The following is a 22,195-nucleotide window of genomic DNA, read 5'->3' as shown; positions in this document are numbered from 1 at the left end:
GTAGTGTAGTACAGTTGTTATATTGTGTGGTAGTGTAGTACAGTTGTTATATTGTGTGGTAGTGTAGTACAGTTGTTATATTGTGTGGTAGTGTAGTACAGTTGTTATATTGTGTGGTAGTGTAGTACAGTTGTTATATTGTGTGGTAGTGTAGTACAGTTGTTATATTGTGTGGTAGTGTAGTAAAGTTGTTATATTGTGTGGTAGTGTAGTACAGTTGTTATATTGTGTGGTAGTGTAGTACAGTTATATTGTGTGGTAGTGTGATACAGTTGTTATATTGTGTGGTAGTGTGGTACAGTTGTTATATTGTGTGGTAGTGTGATACAGTTGTTATATTGTGTGGTAGTGTAGTACAGTTGTTATATTGTGTGGTAGTGTAGTACAGTTGTTATATTGTGTGGTAGTGTAGTACAGTTGTTATATTGTGTGGTAGTGTAGTACAGTTGTTATATTGTGTGGTAGTGTAGTACAGTTGTTATATTGTGTGGTAGTGTAGTACACATATTGTGTGTTATATTGTGTGGTAGTGTAGTACAGTTGTTATATTGTGTAGTGTGTGGTAGTGTAGTACAGTTGTATATTGTGTGGTAGTGTAGTTTATATTGTGTGGTAGTGTAGTACAGTTGTTATATTGTGTGGTAGTGTGATATAGTTGTTATATTGTGTGGTAGTGTAGTACAGTTGTTATATTGTGTGGTAGTGTAGTACAGTTATATTGTGTGGTAGTGTAGTATAGTTATATTGTGTGGTAATGTTATATTGTGTGGTAGTGTAGTACAGTTGTTATATTGTGTGGTAGTGTAGTACAGTTGTTATATTGTGTGGTAGTGTAGTACAGTTGTTATATTGTGTGGTAGTGTAGTATAGTTGTTATATTGTGTGGTAGTGTAGTACAGTTGTTATATTGTGTGGTAGTGTAGTAGTGTGGTATAGTTGTTATATTGTGTGGTAGTGTGATACAGTTGTTATATTGTGTGGTAGTGTAGTATAGTTATATTGTGTGGTAGTGTAGTACAGTTGTTATATTGTGTGGTAGTGTAGTACAGTTGTTATATTGTGTGGTAGTGTAGTACAGTTGTTATATTGTGTGGTAGTGTAGTACAGTTGTTATATTGTGTGGTAGTGTAGTATAGTTATATTGTGTGGTAGTGTAGTACAGTTGTTATATTGTGTGGTAGTGTAGTACAGTTGTTATATTGTGTGGTAGTGTGGTACAGTTGTTATATTGTGTGGTAGTGTAGTACAGTTGTTATATTGTGTGGTAGTGTAGTACAGTTGTTATATTGTGTGGTAGTGTAGTACAGTTGTTATATTGTGTGGTAGTGTAGTACAGTTGTTATATTGTGTGGTAGTGTAGTACAGTTGTTATATTGTGTGGTAGTGTAGTACAGTTGTTATATTGTGTGGTAGTGTAGTACAGTTGTTATATTGTGTGGTAGTGTAGTATATATTGTTGGTTATATTGTGTGTGGTAGTGTAGTACAGTTGTTTTATTGTGTGGTAGTGTAGTACAGTTGTTATATTGTGTGGTAGTGTAGTACAGTTGTTATATTGTGTGGTAGTGTAGTACAGTTGTTATATTGTGTGGTAGTGTAGTACAGTTGTTATATTGTGTGGTAGTGTGGTACAGTTGTTATATTGTGTGGTAGTGTGATACAGTTGTTATATTGTGTGGTAGTGTAGTACAGTTATATTGTGTGGTAGTGTGATACAGTTGTTATATTGTGTGGTAGTGTAGTACAGTTGTTATATTGTGTGGTAGTGTAGTACAGTTGTTATATTGTGTGGTAGTGTAGTACAGTTGTTATATTGTGTGGTAGTGTAGTACAGTTGTTATATTGTGTGGTAGTGTGATACAGTTGTTATATTGTGTGGTAGTGTGATACAGTTGTTATATTGTGTGGTATACAGTTGTTATATTGTGTGGTACTGTAGTACAGTTGTTATATTGTGTGGTAGTGTAGTACAGTTGTTATATTGTGTGGTAGTGTAGTATAGTTATATTGTGTGGTAGTGTGGTACAGTTGTTATATTGTGTGGTAGTGTGATACAGTTGTTATATTGTGTGGTAGTGTAGTATAGTTATATTGTGTGGTAGTGTAGTAGTTGTTATATTGTGTGGTAGTGTAGTACAGTTGTTATATTGTGTGGTAGTGTAGTACAGTTGTTATATTGTGTGGTAGTGTGTAGTATAGTTGTGTGGTAGTGTAGTATTGTGTGTGGTAGTGTGTGTGGTAGTACAGTTGTTATATTGTGTGGTAGTGTAGTACAGTTGTTATATTGTGTGGTAGTGTAGTACAGTTGTTATATTGTGTGGTAGTGTAGTACAGTTGTTATATTGTGTGGTAGTGTAGTACAGTTGTTATATTGTGTGGTAGTGTAGTACAGTTGTTATATTGTGTGGTAGTGTGATACAGTTGTTATATTGTGTGGTAGTGTAGTACAGTTGTTATATTGTGTGGTAGTGTGGTACAGTTGTTATATTGTGTGGTAGTGTAGTACAGTTGTTATATTGTGTGGTAGTGTAGTACAGTTGTTATATTGTGTGGTAGTGTAGTACAGTTGTTATATTGTGTGGTAGTGTAGTATAGTTATATTGTGTGGTAGTGTAGTACAGTTGTTATATTGTGTGGTAGTGTAGTACAGTTGTTATATTGTGTGGTAGTGTAGTATAGTTATATTGTGTGGTAGTGTAGTACAGTTGTTATAATGTGTGGTAGTGTAGTATAGTTATATTGTGTGGTAGTGTGATACAGTTGTTATATTGTGTGGTAGTGTAGTACAGTTATATTGTGTGGTAGTGTGGTACAGTTGTTATATTGTGTGGTAGTGTGGTACAGTTGTTATATTGTGTGGTAGTGTAGTACAGTTGTTATATTGTGTGGTAAAATCATACCCAAACCAAAATTTCTGACCATCGTCCCCTCATATCACACAAGACAGTTCATGTCCAGACAAACTCCCCTGACCATTGTCCCCTCAGACAAACTCCCCTGACCATTGTCCCCTCATATCACACACAACAGTTTATGTCCAGACAAACTCCCCTGACCATCATCCCCTCAGACAAACTCCCCTGACCATCGTCCCCTCATATCACACAAGACAGTTCATGTCCAGACAAACTCCCCTGACCATCATCCCCTCAGACAAACTCCCCTGACCATTGTCCCCTCATATCACACAAGACAGTTTATGTCCAGACAAACTCCCCTGACCATTGTCCCCTCAGACAAACTCCCCTGACCATCGTCCCCTCATATCACACAAGACAGTTCATGTCCAGACAAACTCCCCTGACCATTGTCCCCTCATATCACACAAGACAGTTTATGTCCAGACAAACTCCCCTGACCATCATCCCCTCATATCACACACAACAGTTTATGTCCAGACAAACTCCCCTGACCATCATCCCCTCAGACAAACTCCCCTGACCATTGTCCCCTCATATCACACAAGACAGTTCATGTCCAGACAAACTCCCCTGACCATTCCCTCAGACAAACTCCCCTGACCAACATCCCCTCAGACAAACTCCCCTGACCATTGTCCCCTCATATCACACAAGACAGTTCATGTCCAGACAAACTCCCCTGACCATTGTCCCCTCATATCACACAAGACAGTTTATGTCCAGACAAACTCCCCTGACCATTGTCCCCTCAGACAAACTCCCCTGACCATCGTCCCCTCATATCACACAAGACAGTTCATGTCCAGACAAACTCCCCTGACCATTGTCCCCTCATATCACACAAGACAGTTTATGTCCAGACAAACTCCCCTGACCATCATCCCCTCAGACAAACTCCCCTGACCATTGTCCCCTCATATCACACAAGACAGTTCATGTCCAGACAAACTCCCCTGACCATCATCCCCTCAGACAAACTCCCCTGACCATTGTCCCCTCATATCACACAAGACAGTTCATGTCCAGACAAACTCCCCTGACTATCGTCCCCTCATATCACACAAGACAGTTTATGTCCAGACAAACTCCCCTGACCATTGTCCCCTCATATCACACACAACAGTTTATGTCCTGACAAACTCCCCTGACCATCGTCCCCTCATATCACACAAGACTATTTATGTCCAGATGAAGCTGCCATCTCTGTGAAACACATCTTTGAAAGAAAATGTTGATTAAATCATGAAATGTAAACATTCTAGCCTTGGGTGCTCCTTAAACATTGGTAAATTAACTCAGTGTCTCTTGTAGATTGTGCTTCTTGTTACCTGGCAGTGTTTTTGAAGGTCAAAATGACCATCATGGTCCACTTACCTGGTAGGTCACACTCTGTACCTGAGGCATGATTGTATTTTGGTAGAATCAGTCATGTAGACATAAGGTCAAGGTGTTATACTGGACACTCCTAAGGCAATACAGGTGTTAGAGTGACCAGTGACTGACAGGACTGAGCTACAAAGTGTAATACAGGTGTGACTATGTCGGGGCCCTGTGACAGGACTGAGCTACACAGTATAATACATGTGTGACTTTGTCAGGACCCAGTGACAGGACTGAGCTACACAGTATAATACAGGTGTGACTATGTCAGGGCCCAGTGACAGGACTGAACTACACAGTATAATACAGGTGTGACTATGTCAGGGCCCAGTGACAGGACTGAGCTAAACAGTATAATACTGGTGTCACTATGTCAGGGCCCAGTGACAGGACTGAGCTACACAGTATAATACAAGTGTGACTATGTCAGGGCCCAGTGACAGGACTGAGCTACACAGTATAATACAGGTGTGACTATGTCAGGGCCCAGTGACAGGACTGAGCTACACAGTATAATACAGGTGTGACTATGTCAGGGCCCAGTGACAGGACTGAGCTACACAGTATAATACAGGTGTGACTATGTCAGGGCCCAGTGACAGGACTGAGCTACACAGTATAATACAGGTGTGACTGTGTCAGGGCCCAGTGACAGGACTGAGCTACACAGTATAATACAGGTGTGACTATGTCAGGGCCCAGTGACAGGACTGAGCTACACAGTATAATACAAGTGTGACTATGTCAGGGCCCAGTGACAGGACTGAGCTACACAGTATAATAATGATACACCGGTAGATTTGAAAGTATGAAAGAGTCTCATGTGGTCGTTGGTCTGATGCAAGGTCAGTCTCCTCCTCGGTTACCATGGCAATTTTTGGCAATACTGTAACCATGGTAATTATTTACTTCACCCATGAATCTTGTTACAGTACAGACCCACACACTTCTTGTCTGTAGTATACAGGCCCACATACCTCTTGTCTGTAGTATACAGGCCCACATATCTCTTGTCTGTAGTATACAGGCCCACATACCTCTTGTGTGTAGTATACAGGCCCACATACCTCTTGTCTGTAGTATACAGGCCCACATACCTCTTGTCTGTAGTATACAGGCCCACATACCTCTTGTCTGTAGTATACAGTCCCACATACCTCTTGTCTGTAGTATACAGGCCCACATACCTCTTGTCTGTAGTATACAGGCCCACATACCTCTTGTGTGTAGTATACAGGCCCACATATCTCTTGTCTGTAGTATACAGGCCCACATACCTCTTGTGTGTAGTATACAGGCCCACATACCTCTTGTCTGTAGTATACAGGCCCACATACCTCTTGTGTGTAGTATATAGGCCCACATACCTCTTGTGTGTAGTATACAGGCCCACATACCTCTTGTGTGTAGTATACAGGCCCACATACCTCTTGTGTGTAGTATACAGGCCCACATACCTCTTGTCTGTAGTATACAGGCCCACATATCTCTTGTCTGTAGTATACAGGCCCACATACCTCTTGTGTGTAGTATACAGGCCCACATATCTCTTTCCTGTAATATCTAGGTGTTATAGGGTATCATTTTCACACTCAATTGGTTCCTAAATTTTTTTTAATGATCTATTGCTGAAAACACGGGGTTCTTTTGAATTCTTTGCTTGACATGGCTATAATGAAGTTTCAACTCACACTCTCCTGAACATTACTATAGAAATGTAATTGATGTTTTTAATGTTTATTTGTAACATCAACTGAATCTGTTGAATGTTGTAATATGAGAGAAATGTACCCAGAAATAGTGATGACTGTACTTTGAATTCAGTAATATATTTCTAGTCTCTGCAAATTTAATTAATACATGTTTAGATAAAATAGATTGTTTGAAAATGATCAACATGTTCAGTTTAAAAGCTGGAAGAGATGGTGTGAAAAGTTACTGCTTTCACTGATGTAAGACAGAACACAATTCTCTATAGACTTCCCTAGTGTAGCAGGTCTCAACTTTTTACCTCACCTGCCTAACTGCTCTTTGTTTAATATCTGTAACCTGCCTGTCCAGTTCCCCTAAGTAAGAAAGCTGTGTCCCAATCCAGACTGACCATCCCCCACCTTGGACTGCTGTATGTGTCCCTATCAAGTCCCTCTATCTCCTGGACTGCAGTATGTGTCCCTGTCAAGTCCCTCTATCCCCTGGACTGCTGTATGTGTCCCTGTCCAGTCCCCTTACCCCCTGGACTGCTGTATGTGTCCCTGTCCAGTCCCCTTACCCCCTAGACTGCTGTATGTGTCCTTGTCCAGTCCCCTTACCCCCTGGACTGCTGTATGTGTCCCTGTCCAGTCCCCTTATCCCCTGGACTGCTGTATGTGTCCCTGTCCAGTCCCCTTACCCCCTGGACTGCTGTATGTGTCCCTGTCCAGTCCCCCTTACCCCTGTGCTGTATGTGTCCCTGTCCAGACTGCTGTATGTGTCCTTGTCCAGTCCCCTTACCCCTGGACTGCTGTATGTGTCCCTGTCCAGTCCCATTATCCCCTGGACTGCTGTATGTGTCCCTGTCCAGTCCCCTTACCCCCTGGACTGCTGTATATGTCCCTGTCCAGTCCCTCTACCCCCTGGACTGCTGTATGTGTCCCTGTCCAGTCCATCTACCACCTAGACTGCTGTATGTGTCCTTGTCCAGTCCCCTTACCCCTGGACTGCTGTATGTGTCCCTGTCCAGTCCCATTATCCCCTGGACTGCTGTATGTGTCCCTGTCCAGTCCCCTTACCCCCTGGACTGCTGTATGTGTCCCTGTCCAGTCCCTCTGCTGTATGTGTCCCCCAGTCCCTACCCCCTGGACTGCTGTATGTGTCCCTATCCAGTCCATCTACCCCCTAGACTGCTGTATGTGTCCCTGCCCAGTCCCTCTACCCCCTTGACTGCTGTATGTGTCCCTGTCCAGTCCATCTACCACCTAGACTGCTGTATGTGTCCCTGTCCAGTCCATCTACCACCTAGACTGCTGTATGTGTCCCTTTCCAGTCCCCTTACCCCCTGGACTGCTGTATGTGTCCCTATCCAGTCCATCTACCCCCTAGACTGCTGTATGTGTCCCTGCCCAGTCCCCTTACCCCCTAGACTGCTGTATGTGTCCTTGTCCAGTCCAACTACCCCCTTGACTGCTGTATGTGTCCCTGCCCAGTCCCCTTACCCCCTTGACTGCTGTATGTGTCCCTATCCAGTCCCCTTACCCCCTTGACTGCTGTATGTGTCCCTATCCAGTCCCCTGACCCCCTTGACTGCTTTATGTGGACTGTGGTTTCTTATGCCCTTGTTCAGTCCAGCCACCTGAGACAGCTTGTAAACACCAGCACTTCTCTTCACTGTTGGGGAATAGCAATCACTTTTGTGATAGTGGGTAGTTTAACTTCCTGCATATTATGATATTTCAGAGCAAGTGTAAAATGACAAATGTTGTTGAGAGGTGATTTCAAGCCACTCCTAGAAAGTGACATGGCCACCCTGCTCCTTATTCACAACACACCATTTACTGCTTTTCTCAAATTGAACAGGATTTAGTTGTGATCAATCTTAGCTAACCATCAGACATGTAATGTCATTGCAGAAAGACATTTCTCATCACTTCACTTTTTTTCTTCTTTGCAATGTGTCAGGATCAAGCGTAATAAAATTTGACATAACAAGGAGACGCTGACTTACAAGGAAGGGTTATTATTTTTCATTCAACCAAAATTAATTCTTTAATTGTCAGACCAAACCTAAATATTTAGAATTATTTTTTGGAAGGTCATATCAGAGGTTTTTACCACAGAAAGGCATTCAGGTGGAAATACCTGAAGGGTTGTTTAGTGGGCCGGAAAGTGCTCCCTATTAGTTAATGCTTTAAAACATACTTCACTGTTTGTTCTTTTATGTGTGATGTTTGTTGCTGTTCATACTCAGGTAAACCTGTTGTAATAAATTTGTTTCTTAAAGTTTCAGAAATTTTGCTACTAATTCTGAAAACTTACTGATATGTCACACTTGGCTGTATGTACAAAATACCAACACTGCTGAAGATGTATGAAAGCTGGTTAAAAATCTTCACATTAGACCATCTGGTAACTAGTGAAATTCAGACCAGCCTAGTACACACATTGTCTACACCATATCTTGTATCAACATGGTGTTGACCAGTTCCTCTGTAGCAGGTGGTCATTGTGAGAGGTGACCAGTGATAATGGTCAGCTGTTACCCTATTACAGGACCATTATCACCATAAGGGATCAGACTGCCTAGTGGTCAAAATGGTACATCTTGGGGTGTAGCATAATGGCTGTGAGGTGGACATTAGTGTGGTACAGTGACCAGAGATAGAGAGTATGTTATGACCACAGTTAAGACATTCTATCAGTTATGGAGTAAATATCTGATGTTTGTAGTGAGGTGATCTCACCTGTATCCTGTTGGTGGTGGTGGGGGCAGGGGTGGGGGCAGGAGTGGGGGGCGGGATGGGAGCAGAGATGGGGGGAGGAGGGTGGGGGTGAAGGAGGAGGATCATGTGATGCTTGTAACAAAATTAATTTTCATACTAAATTTCTGCAACTAATGAATTTTTCAAATCAATAACATGTGTAAACTGATTATTGATGAAAAAGGCTTCAGACAGAAAGCCAGACAGAAAGCCTAACACTAAAGCTGAATGAAATAATAAAAATGTTCTACGCTCAATAATTCATACACAATCTACAGAGGGTTTTATGGGAGCAATAGTCACAATACTGTTGCCATATTTTAATTAAACCTTGTTCATTATTAATTGTTAAGTAATAGGACTTGAGGTTTCTTCACCTATGTTACATCAGACAACACATTTTGTATGGAAACTTCTACATGCTAGGATTTTTAAATAGGATACATTATTGCATGGACAATCAATCAGATTGTTCTACATGTGCATTTTATACTTAACATGTGCTGTTCACTTACATGAGCTATTTATATTGATTTGTGTGGAGGGCCAGGATTGGTTGGGATGGGGGAGGGGAGGGTAGGGAGGGCAGGGGCACCTGGTAGGCTGTTTCCTGTAGGATGTAGATACAGAGCTAATTACTACCAGGTCACCACTTGCTAATGCTGCCAGTATCACATAACCATAACTTTATTACAGAAAAGATATTTCAGGTCATTTAAAACTGATCCAAAACATGGATCTCCTATAACACTGTGTCTGAGGATGATCCTAGAGGCAATCTCCTCCTGTTTATAAACTCCTCTGATTAATAATGCTGATCTCTGATAATGAACACCAGATGGGGTGACTGAGTTGTTATACTCTTGATCCCTTACTTATGTGCTTCCCCACATTTTTTCAATGAAGTGATGGCAGTGTTCCTAATACTACATTTCCAGTTTTATGATGTACTGGTGTGTCTACCCAGTTCTGATCAGTAGCCACCTGTGTGTAGAACCTCGTCACTCATCGTACAATGTGACTAAGTCTTTATGATGTACTGGTGTGTCTACCCAGTTCTGATCAGTAGCCACCTGTGTGTAGAACCTCGTCACTCATCGTACAATGTGACTAAGTCTTTATGATGTACTGGTGTGTCTACCCAGGTGTGGTCAGTAGCCACCTGTGTGTAGAACCTCGTCACTCATCGTACAATGTGACTAAGTCTTTATGATGTACTGGTGTGTCTACCCAGGTGTGGTCAGTAGCCACCTGTGTGTAGAACCTCATCACACATCATACAATGTTCCTGCAATGAACATGATATCAGCTCCCTAAGTGTTCCTGTGTATCAGTGTACACGATATCCCCTCTCCCAGTGTTCCTGTGTATCAGTGTAGATGACATCCCCTCCCCCAGTGTTCCTGTGTATCAGTGTAGATGATATCCCCTCCCCCAGTGTCCCTGTGTATCAGTATAGATGATATCCCCTCCCCCAGTGTCCCTGTGTATCAGTGTACATGATATCCCCTCCCCCAGTGTCCCTGTGTATCAGTGTAGATGACATCCCCTCCCCCAGTGTCCCTGTGTATCAGTGTAGATGATATCCCCTCTCCCAATGTTCTTGTCTATCAGTGTACACGATATCCCCTCCCCCAGTGTTTCTGTGTATCAGTGTAGATGATATCCCCTCCCCCAGTGTTCCTGTGTATCAGTATAGATGATATCCCCTCCCCCAGTGTCCCTGTGTATCAGTGTACATGATATCCCCTCCCCCAGTGTCCCTGTGTATCAGTGTGGGTGACATCCCCTCCCCAGTGTCCCTGTGTATCAGTGTACATGATATCCCCTCCCCCAGTGTTCCTGTGTATCAGTGTACATGATATCCCCTCCCCCAGTGTTCCTGTGTATCAGTATAGATGACATCCCCTCCCCCAGTGTCCCTGTGTATCAATATAGATGACATCCCCTCCCCCAGTGTCCCTGTGTATCAGTGTGGGTGACATCCCCTCCCCAGTGTCCCTGTGTATCAGTGTACATGATATCCCCTCCCCCAGTGTCCCTGTGTATCAGTGTAGATGATATCTCCTCCCCCAGTGTTCCTGTGTATCAGTGTAGATGATATCCCCTCTCCCAATGTTCCTGTCTATCAGTGTACATGATATCCCCTCCCCCAGTGTTTCTGTGTTTCAATGTACATGATATCCCCTCCCCCAGTGTTTCTGTGTATCAGGGTAGATGATATCCCCTCCCCCAGTGTTCCTGTGTATTTTGCCTTCTCTCTCCTGCCCCCCCCCCCTCCCTCCACTCCCCAGACAGATAATATATGGTAAATGGCCCCTGTCTAACAACAGTTCACCATTACACCAGTGTGTACCCTTCGCAATAATTCTGATGCCTTGATGAGCTAGAAACATGTCATTACACCTGTAGAAGACCCTAGTATTAGCCACCTGTGCTGACCTCTAGACAAGTGTTACCAATGGCAACCGGGTTGTGATCACCTGGTATCATCTATCTATCAACTCCTTATCATCATCTGTTAATCGGCCTGTAATCTTAAGTAATCACTCCATAATACTGTAATTATAGAGCCTGTAATACTAAGTAGTGTACTCGCCCACTGAAAGGCTGTAATAGTGAAATAAATAATCTTGTGCTCCTCACTCCTCCGAGGTATTATTCTTAGCTGCCAAGCTAAATTGAAGTTTTTCAAAGCCAATGACACTAAACTTGTTTAAACTATTCCAACCTGTGATAGATAACACAAACAGACTGGTCATTTCATACCACAAATCTGTAAATCTATTATCACCATAATACACACATACAAAGTCAACCAGCGTTCTCACCAAGTTAATAGTGGACAAGGTCAATATGGACAAGGTCAGAGTCCTCACTAAGTTGTTAGTGGACAAGGTCAGTGTCCTCACTAAGTTGTTAGTGGACAAGGTCAGTGTCCTCACTAAGTTGTTAGTGGACAAGGTCAGTATGGACAAGGTCAGTGTCCTCACTAAGTTGTTAGTGGACAAGGTCAGTGTCCTCACTAAGTTGTTAGTGGACAAGGTCAATGTCCTCACTAAGTTGTTAGTGGACAAGGTCATTATCATCACTAAGTTGTTAGTGGACAAAGTCAGTGTGGACAAGGTCAGTGTCCTCACTAAGTTGTTAGTGGACAAGGTCAGTATCATCACTAAGTTAGTGGACATGGTCAGTGTGGACAAGGTCAGTGTCCTCACTAAGTTGTTTGTGGACAAGGTCAGTGTCCTCACTAAGTTGTTAGTGGACAAGGTCAGTGTCCTCACTAAGTTGTTAGTGGACAAGGTCAGTGTCATCACTAAATTGTTAGTGGACAAGGTCAGTGTCCTCACTAAGTTGTTAGTGGACAAGGTCAGTGTCCTCACTAAGTTGTTAGTGGACAAGGTCAGTGTGGACAAGGTCAGTCTCCTCACTAAATTGTTAGTGGACAAGTTCAGTCTCCTCACTAAATTGTTAGTGGACAAGGTCAGTGTCCTCACTGTATTGGTCATTCATTGTCCTGGATTATAAAATGCAGTAGACCAGGCTTTATTTGGAGTTATATTCATTTCATTACAGAGTTACTTGCCCTTGATTCTTAACTCTACTGATCAAATAAAGATGTTTCCTGCCTCTATTAAGTTTAAGGGACATAACGTTGTCTCTACAAATGGGCAAATTAGGAGTTTTTTATAATAAAAACAAAGATATCCAGATTGATATAAAGTTTTTACTGGAAACCTTCTGTGAAGTTTCATATTCAAAAAACTGTGAGAGTTTGCTCACCTTCACTGTTTAACTAGATATAAATAAAAAATAACCCAATTTGCTTTTTGTTTTCATCTCTTGCTGTTCAATACTGGGAAAACTGAGATTGCTTACACAGTCACAATCAATGTTTTTGTTTCTATGTCAGTCAAAAATGCTTTTGTCCACACAACCATGTCTGTTTCCTTGATCTTGACCTTCTTTAAATCTCACAAGTGTTGAATGCATTGATTTGATAACAAATAAGTAGTACTGGCCCTTTAGGCCTCTTATTTCTATGTCAGGAAGAGAAACCAGATTTTAAGTATATCTGGATACAAGGATGAAATTTAAGGCTGAGTATGGAAGCGTGGAGTTATTGTGACTAATGACACTGTGATTACTGTGTCAGCCTATCAGACGTACACACATCAGTGAAGATCAGTATCGGCCAACACCTGTACATAATCACAAACTACTGACACAGGTGAGAACTGGTTTGATGTAATACTATGAAGCAACTAATGACCTATTTAAACAATTTTTACCTGTAATTACCATTTTTAGGATTTGTAGGCTGTACCCCCCACAAATGATTGCCACAAATCTGCCAGGTGTGGGCTGATCATTGAACTGTTCAAGTTTGATTTGGAAAGGAGGTGTAGCAGCAGCCATTTCTGCACATAAGAAATGATTCAGTCAAAATTGTCTGAAATAGCTTAAGGAGGTATGCTTCCTTACTATGGCTTGTTGTGTGAGATAGCTTAAGGAGGTATACTTCCTTACTATGGCTTGTTGTGTGAGATAGCTTAAGGAGGTATGCTTCCTTACTATGGCTTGTTGTCTGAAATAGCTTAAGGAGGTATGCTTCCTTACTATGGCTTGTTGTGTGAGATAGCTTAAGGAGGTAGGCTTCCTTACTATGGCTTGTTGTCTGAAATAGCTTAAGGAGGTAGGCTTCCTTACTATGGCTTGTTGTGTGAGATAGCTTAAGGAGGTATACTTCCTTACTATGGCTTGTTGTGTGAGATAGCTTAAGGAGGTATGCTTCCTTACTATGGCTTGTTGTCTGAAATAGCTTAAGGAGGTATGCTTCCTTACTATGGCTTGTTGTGTGAGATAGCTTAAGGAAGTATGCTTCCTTACTATGACTTTGTTGTCTGAAATAGCTTAAGGAGGTATGCTTCCTTACGATGAATTTGTTGTCTGAAATAGCTTAAGGAAGTATGCTTCCTTACTATGACTTGTTGTCTGAAATAGCTACTGCCTTACAATCATGACATGCCTTTTGTTGATTTTGAATTCTTAGTTCTGTACACAAATCATGTAAAAATCTCTGTATGTGCTGTTCAGTTTGTATGAAATTGACGCAGCTTTTACATGTGGAAAGCAGGTATGATATTTCACTCTGCGTGTTCAAGTAAAAAATTGTCTATGATTGTCCGTAGGAGATAAACAAAATTTTTATTGAGATTGTTTTGCATTATTAAAAGAAAATAACTCAAAAGATAGGTTTGCATTAAAAGCACTTAACATTTCAAGGGGCACAAATGTTTCTTTAAAATTGCTGTTGTTACTAACTGATCAAAAGGTCAAACAGCGATTAACGTCATCTGTGATACCCTTGTCATAGTCAAGCTTTCCATTTTATCACATTTTTGTGAATGATGATGCTTGCTTTGGTCAACCATCTGCATAATTTCTGATAAATGTCAGATGGAACTGATAAAAAACATTTTAGGTTTTTATGTTAGTGAATAGTCCAATATAATAGGGCAATTAAGCATGATGGAGATACTGACTCCATCACACAGACACAGTGTTATAGGATATCTGGTGGGTACTGACTCCATCACACAGACACAGTGTTATAGGATATCTGGTGGGTACTGACTCCATCACACAGACACAGTGTTATAGGATATCTGATGGGTACTGACTCCATCACACAGACACAGTGTTATAGGATATCTTGTGGGTACTGACTCCATCACACAGACACAGTGTTATAGGATATCTGATGGGTACTGACACCATCACACACAGTGTTATATGATATCTGGTGGGTACTGAGTCCATCACACAGACACAGTGTTATAGGATATCTGGTGGGTACTGACTCCATCACACAGACACAGTGTTATAGGATATCTTGTGGGTACTGACTCCATCACACAGACACAGTGTTATAGGATATCTTGTGGGTACTGACACCATCACACACAGTGTTATAGGATATCTTGTGGGTACTGACTCCATCACACAGACACAGTGTTATAGGATATCTGATGGGTACTGACTCCATCACACAGACACAGTGTTATAGGATATCTGATGGGTACTGACACCATCACACACAGTGTTATAGGATATCTGATGGGTACTGACTCCATTACACAGACACAGTGTTATATGATATCTGGTGGGTACTGAGTCCATCACACAGACACAGTGTTATAGGATATCTGGTGGGTACTGACTCCATCACACAGACACAGTGTTATAGGATATCTTGTGGGTACTGACTCCATCACACAGACACAGTGTTATAGGATATCTTGTGGGTACTGACACCATCACACACAGTGTTATAGGATATCTTGTGGGTACTGACTCCACCACACAGACACAGTGTTATAGGATATCTGATGGGTACTGACTCCATCACACAGACACAGTGTTATAGGATATCTGATGGGTACTGACACCATCACACACAGTGTTATAGGATATCTGATGGGTACTGACTCCATTACACAGACACAGTGTTATAGGATATCTGGTGGGTACTGACTCCATCACACAGACACAGTGTTATAGGATATCTGATGGGTACTGACTCAATCACACAGACACAGTGTTATAGGATATCTGGTGGGTACTGACTACATCACACAGACACAGTGTTATAGGATATCTGATGGGTACTGACTCCATCACACAGACACAGTGTTATAGGATATCTGGTGGGTACTGACTACATTACAAAGACACAGTGTTATAGGATATCTGATGGGTACTGACTCCATCACACAGACACAGTGTTATAGGATATCTGGTGGGTACTGACACCATCAGACACAGTGTTATAGGATATCTGGTGGGTACTGACTCCATCACACAGACACAGTGTTATAGGATATCTGGTGGGTACTGACACCATCAGACACAGTGTTATAGGATATCTGGTGGGTACTGACTCCATCACACAGACACAGTGTTATAGGATATCTTGTGGGTACTGACACCATCACACACAGTGTTATAGGATATCTTGTGGGTACTGACTCCATCACACAGACACAGTGTTATAGGATATCTGATGGGTACTGACTCCATCACACAGACACAGTGTTATAGGATATCTTGTGGGTACTGACTCCATCACACACAGTGTTATAGGATATCTGGTGGGTACTGACTCCATCACACAGACACAGTGTTATAGGATATCTGGTGGGTACTGACTCCATCACACAGACACAGTGTTATAGGATATCTGGTGGGTACTGACTCCATCACACAGACACAGTGTTATAGGATATCTGATGGGTACTGACTCCATCACACAGACACAGTGTTATAGGATATCTTGTGGGTACTGACTCCATCACACACAGTGTTATAGGATATCTGGTGGGTACTGACTCCATCACACAGACACAGTGTTATAGGATATCTGGTGGGTACTGACTCCATCACACAGACACAGTGTTATAGGATATCTGGTGGGTACTGACTCCATCACACATTTAGTGGTGGCTCAGTAGTTCGACAACTAGATTAGGGTGAATGGATTAGTAGTTACTGAACAGTAGGATAACACAGCCAGAGTAGTTGGGGGCTGAATTGTGCATCTACCTAGACACTCTGTTGCCCCAGTAACCAACCTTAACAATCTGTTGCCCCTGTCACCTACCTTGACATTCTGTTGTCCCAATAATTCAACTTAACCCTGTTATCCCAGTAACCCCTATTGACATGTTATCCTGGTAACCCATCTTGACACCCACTTATCCCTATTACCCTCCCTGTAACCAGTGCCCCGAATAACATCATAACTGTGGATTTCCCTTTGTCATCCACATACATGTATCAGTTTATGTCTGATGAGTGGCTGATGTTGATGGCTATATGTAATGTGTAGTAAATCTAGTTATGTGATACAGGATGTAGTCTAATTAGACTGAGATTGATCTGAAAGATGACATGTGTTGTACAATATCATCTGTTGTCTCTACCCTGCTACCTGTATGAAAGCCATAGATATTGCAGCAGAAAGTAAAAGATAGAATTACAAGGAAAAAATCATGATATTTCATAGGTCAGAGGTCACAGAGTACATTAAGACGAGAGGTCACAAAAGCTAGGAGGGTCATGTAGGAAGTGCATAGTTGATTGTAAAAATGATTCTCCAGTTACCTCCTTGTAGGTGTAGTACAGTTGTTTATTCCTTTGATGTTCCACCTGTTGCGTGTACTCTATGAAGTGCTTAGAGGCCCTGCTATATATTTATGGAAAATAGTACAGCAGGAGGCCCCAGCTCTGTATGAAGTCATCAGAGGCAGGAGGCCCCAGCTCTGTATAAAGTCAATGCAGACTACATACAAATGTATGATAATTAGTGATAATTATACCTGCAACAGATGAGTCTGTCCCTACAGCCTACATAACTTTTACAACTGGTACAATTTGGTCAACAAGGGACCAGCTTAGCTCATCCTGACCTTCAAAGTTCCTCTTGTATCACACCACATGTACCCATATATACGACAAATTCCCACATGTACCCATTTATAAGACAGATATATTCCCACATGTACCCATATATATGACAGACATATTCCCACATGTACCCATATATAAGACAGACATATTCCCACATGTACCCATATATAAGATAGAAAAAATTCCCACATGTACCCATATATACGACAGACATATTCGCACATGTACCCATATATACGACAGACAAATTTCCACATGTACCCATATATACGACAGACGAATTCCCACATGTACCAATATATACGACAGACAAATTCCCACATGTACCCATATATACGACAGACATATTCACACATGTACCCATATATACGACAGACATATTCCCACATGTACCCATATATACGACAGACAGACATATACCTTTGGAAACAACAATTACCACACATAGATTTCCATCTTCATACATATCGCAGAAATATTCTCACAGGTGTAGTTCTGACAGCTGATAATATATTTGTTTGTAAAAATGAAATAAAGAAAAGCTAATTATGAATTCATTTTCAGTTCCAGTGAATTGTGAAGTAGGATTATGGGGAAAGTGGAGTGAATGTGAATCTCCTTGTGGGCTGGGACGTACAGAACGCAGCCGCCAAATCCTCGTCACTCCAAAAAATGGTGGTAAAATTTGTCCAAAACTCCGACAAAAACGGAGATGTATGGGAAAGCGGTGCTGGGAAGTTCAAGACGTGACATATCAAGGACAGGAATTACAAGGTTAGTGTGATTAACTTCAGTGATGTGTTACTTTAAGAGATTGTTACATGAGAATTATTTCCTCTTAGTGAAAATCCACCAATCCAACCCTGAGGGACTGCCCCTAAAAAGTAAAATCCACCAATCCAAACCTGAGGGACTGCCCCTAAAAAGTAAAATCCCATCCACCTTCCAACCCTAAGGGACTGTCCCTAAAAAGTAAAATCCCATCCACCTTCCAACCCTGAGGGACTGGCCCTAAAAAGTAAAATCCACCAATCCAACCCTGATGGACTGCCCCTAAAAAGTAAAATCCACCAATCCAACCTTGAGGGACTGTCCCTAAAAAGTAAAATCCCATCCACCTTCCAACCCTGAGGGACTGCCCCTAAAAAGTAAAATCCACCAATCCAACCCTGAGGGACTGCCCCTAAAAAGTAAAATCCACCAATCCAACCCTGAGGGACTGCCCCTAAAAAGTAAAATCCACCAATCCAAACCTGAGGGACTGCCCCTAAAAAGTAAAATCCACCAATCCAACCCTGAGGGACTGCCCCTAAAAAGTAAAATCCACCAATCCAACCCTGAGGGACTGTCCCTAAAAAGTAAAATCCACCAATCCAACCCTAAGGGACTGTCCCTAAAAAGTAAAATCCCATCCACCTTCCAACCCTGAGGGACTGCCCCTAAAAAGTAAAATCCACCAATCCAACCCTGAGGGACTGCCCCTAAAAAGTAAAATCCACCAATCCAACCCTGAGGGACTGCCCCTAAAAAGTAAAATCCACCAATCCAACCCTGAGGGACTGCCCCTAAAAAGTAAAATCCACCAATCCAAACCTGAGGGACTGCCCCTAAAAAGTAAAATCCACCAATCAAACCCTGAGGGACTGTCCCTAAAAAGTAAAATCCACCAATCCAAACCTGAGGGACTGCCCCTAAAAAGTAAAATCCACCAATCCAAACCTGAGGGACTGCCCCTAAAAAGTAAAATCCACCAATCCAACCCTGAGGGACTGCCCCTAAAAAGTAAAATCCACCAATCCAACCCTGAGGGACTGTCCCTAAAAAGTAAAATCCACCAATCCAACCCTGAGGGACTGCCCCTAAAAAGTAAAATCCACCAATCCAAACCTGAGGGACTGCCCCTAAAAAGTAAAATCCACCAATCCAACCCTGAGGGACTGCCCCATAAAAAGTAAAATCCACCAATCCAACCCTGAGGGACTGCCCGTAAAAAGTAAAATCCACCAATCCAACCCTGAGGGACTGTCCCTAAAAAGTAAAATCCACCAATCCAACCCTAAGGGACTGTCCCTAAAAAGTAAAATCCCATCCACCTTCCAACCCTGAGGGACTGCCCCTAAAAAGTAAAATCCACCAATCCAACCCTGAGGGACTGCCCCTAAAAAGTAAAATCCACCAATCCAACCCTGAGGGACTGCCCCTAAAAAGTAAAATCCACCAATCCAACCCTGAGGGACTGCCCCTAAAAAGTAAAATCCACCAATCCAAACCTGAGGGACTGCCCCTAAAAAGTAAAATCCACCAATCAAACCCTGAGGGACTGTCCCTAAAAAGTAAAATCCACCAATCCAAACCTGAGGGACTGCCCCTAAAAAGTAAAATCCACCAATCCAAACCTGAGGGACTGCCCCTAAAAAGTAAAATCCACCAATCCAACCCTGAGGGACTGCCCCAAAAAAATAAAAATCCACCAATCCAACCCTGAGGGACTGTCCCTAAAAAGTAAAATCCACCAATCCAACCCTGAGGGACTGCCCCTAAAAAGTAAAATCCACCAATCCAAACCTGAGGGACTGCCCCTAAAAAGTAAAATCCACCAATCCAACCCTGAGGGACTGCCCCATAAAAAGTAAAATCCACCAATCCAACCCTGAGGGACTGCCCGTAAAAAGTAAAATCCACCAATCCAACCCTGAGGGACTGCCCCTAAAAAGTAAAATCCACCAATCCAAACCTGAGGGACTGCCCCTAAAAAGTAAAATCCACCAATCCAACCCTGAGGGACTGTCCCTAAAAAGTAAAATCCACCAATCCAACCCTGAGGGACTGCCCCTAAAAAGTAAAATCCACCAATCCAAACCTGAGGGACTGCCCCTAAAAAGTAAAATCCACCAATCCAACCCTGAGGGACTGTCCCTAAAAAGTAAAATCCACCAATCCAACCCTGAGGGACTGTCCCTAAAAAGTAAAATCCACCAATCCAACCCTGAGGGACTGCCCCTAAAAAGTAAAATCCACCAATCCAAACCTGAGGGACTGCCCCTAAAAAGTAAAATCCACCAATCCAAACCTGAGGGACTGCCCCTAAAAAGTAAAATCCACCAATCCAACCCTGAGGGACTGCCCCTAAAAAGTAAAATCCACCAATCCAAACCTGAGGGACTGTCCCTAAAAAGTAAAATCCACCAATCCAAACCTGAGGGACTGCCCCTAAAAAGTAAAATCCACCAATCCAACCCTGAGGGACTGCCCCTAAAAAGTAAAATCCACCAATCGAACCCTGAGGGACTGTCCCTAAAAAGTAAAATCCATCAATCCAAACCTGAGGGACTGCCCCTAAAAAGTAAAATTCACCAATCCAAACCTGAGGGACTGTCCCTAAAAAGTAAAATCCATCAATCCAAACCTGAGGGACTGCCCCTAAAAAGTAAAATCCACCAATCCAACCCTGAGGGACTGCCCCTAAAAAGTAAAATCCACCAATCCAACCCTGAGGGACTGCCCCTAAAAAGTAAAATCCCATCCACCTTCCAACCCTGAGGGACTGGCCCTAAAAAGTAAAATCCACCAATCCAAACCTGAGGGACTGCCCCTAAAAAGTAAAATCCACCAATCCAACCCTGAGGGACTGCCCCTAAAAAGTAAAATCCACCAATCCAACCCTAAGGGACTGTCCCTAAAAAGTAAAATCCCATCCACCTTCCAACCCTGAGGGACTGTCCCTAAAAAGTAAAATCCACCAATCCAACCCTGAGGGACTGCCCCTAAAAAGTAAAATCCACCAATCCAACCCTGAGGGACTGTCCCTAAAAAGTAAAATCCACCAATCCAACCCTAAGGGACTGTCCCTAAAAAGTAAAATCCCATCCACCTTCCAACCCTGAGGGACTGGCCCTAAAAAGTAAAATCCACCAATCCAACCCTAAGGGACTGTCCCTAAAAAGTAAAATCCCATCCACCTTCCAACCCTGAGGGACTGGCCCTAAAAAGTAAAATCCACCAATCCAAACCTGAGGGACTGCCCCTAAAAAGTAAAATCCACCAATCCAACCCTGAGGGACTGCCCCTAAAAAGTAAAATCCACCAATCCAACCCTAAGGGACTATCCCTAAAAAGTAAAATCCCATCCACCTTCCAACCCTGAGGGACTGCCCCTAAAAAGTAAAATCCACCAATCCAACCCTAAGGGACTGTCCCTAAAAAGTAAAATCCACCAATCCAAACCTGAGGGACTGCCCCTAAAAAGTAAAATCCACCAATCCAAACCTGAGGGACTGCCCCTAAAAAGTAAAATCCACCAATCCAAACCTGAGGGACTGCCCCTAAAAAGTAAAATCCCATCCACCTTCCAACCCTGAGGGACTGCCCCTAAAAAGTAAAATCCACCAATCCAACCCTGAGGGACTGGCCCTAAAAAGTAAAATCCACCAATCCAAACCTGAGGGACTGCCCCTAAAAAGTAAAATCCACCAATCCAACCCTGAGGGACTGTCCCTAAAAAGTAAAATCCACCAATCCAACCCTGAGGGACTGCCCCTAAAAAGTAAAATCCACCAATCCAAACCTGAGGGACTGCCCCTAAAAAGTAAAATCCACCAATCCAAACCTGAGGGACTGCCCCTAAAAAGTAAAATCCACCAATCCAACCCTGAGGGACTGCCCCTAAAAAGTAAAATCCACCAATCCAAACCTGAGGGACTGTCCCTAAAAAGTAAAATCCACCAATCCAAACCTGAGGGACTGCCCCTAAAAAGTAAAATCCACCAATCCAACCCTGAGGGACTGCCCCTAAAAAGTAAAATCCACCAATCGAACCCTGAGGGACTGTCCCTAAAAAGTAAAATCCATCAATCCAAACCTGAGGGACTGCCCCTAAAAAGTAAAATTCACCAATCCAAACCTGAGGGACTGTCCCTAAAAAGTAAAATCCATCAATCCAAACCTGAGGGACTGCCCCTAAAAAGTAAAA

General features: G+C 42.5%; 1 protein-coding gene across 1 annotated transcript in view; it reads left to right on the top strand.

Annotated features, from left to right (window-relative positions):
* The window catches only part of LOC132559145 (somatomedin-B and thrombospondin type-1 domain-containing protein-like), a 58,485-nt gene that overhangs the window by 11,363 nt on the left and 24,927 nt on the right, over nucleotides 1–22,195 (top strand). The window contains exon 2 of the mRNA XM_060223754.1: nucleotides 17,791–18,000. Coding sequence (XP_060079737.1) covers nucleotides 17,791–18,000 — 210 coding nt within the window. The remainder of the gene's footprint in view (nucleotides 1–17,790; nucleotides 18,001–22,195) is intronic.

This window comes from Ylistrum balloti, unplaced genomic scaffold, assembly GCF_031769215.1.
Source record: "Ylistrum balloti isolate Yb309-2 unplaced genomic scaffold, AGI_CSIRO_Ybal_v1 Utg370866, whole genome shotgun sequence".
Taxonomy (NCBI): domain Eukaryota; kingdom Metazoa; phylum Mollusca; class Bivalvia; order Pectinida; family Pectinidae; genus Ylistrum; species Ylistrum balloti.
This window is presented reverse-complemented; position numbering and strand designations above follow the sequence as displayed.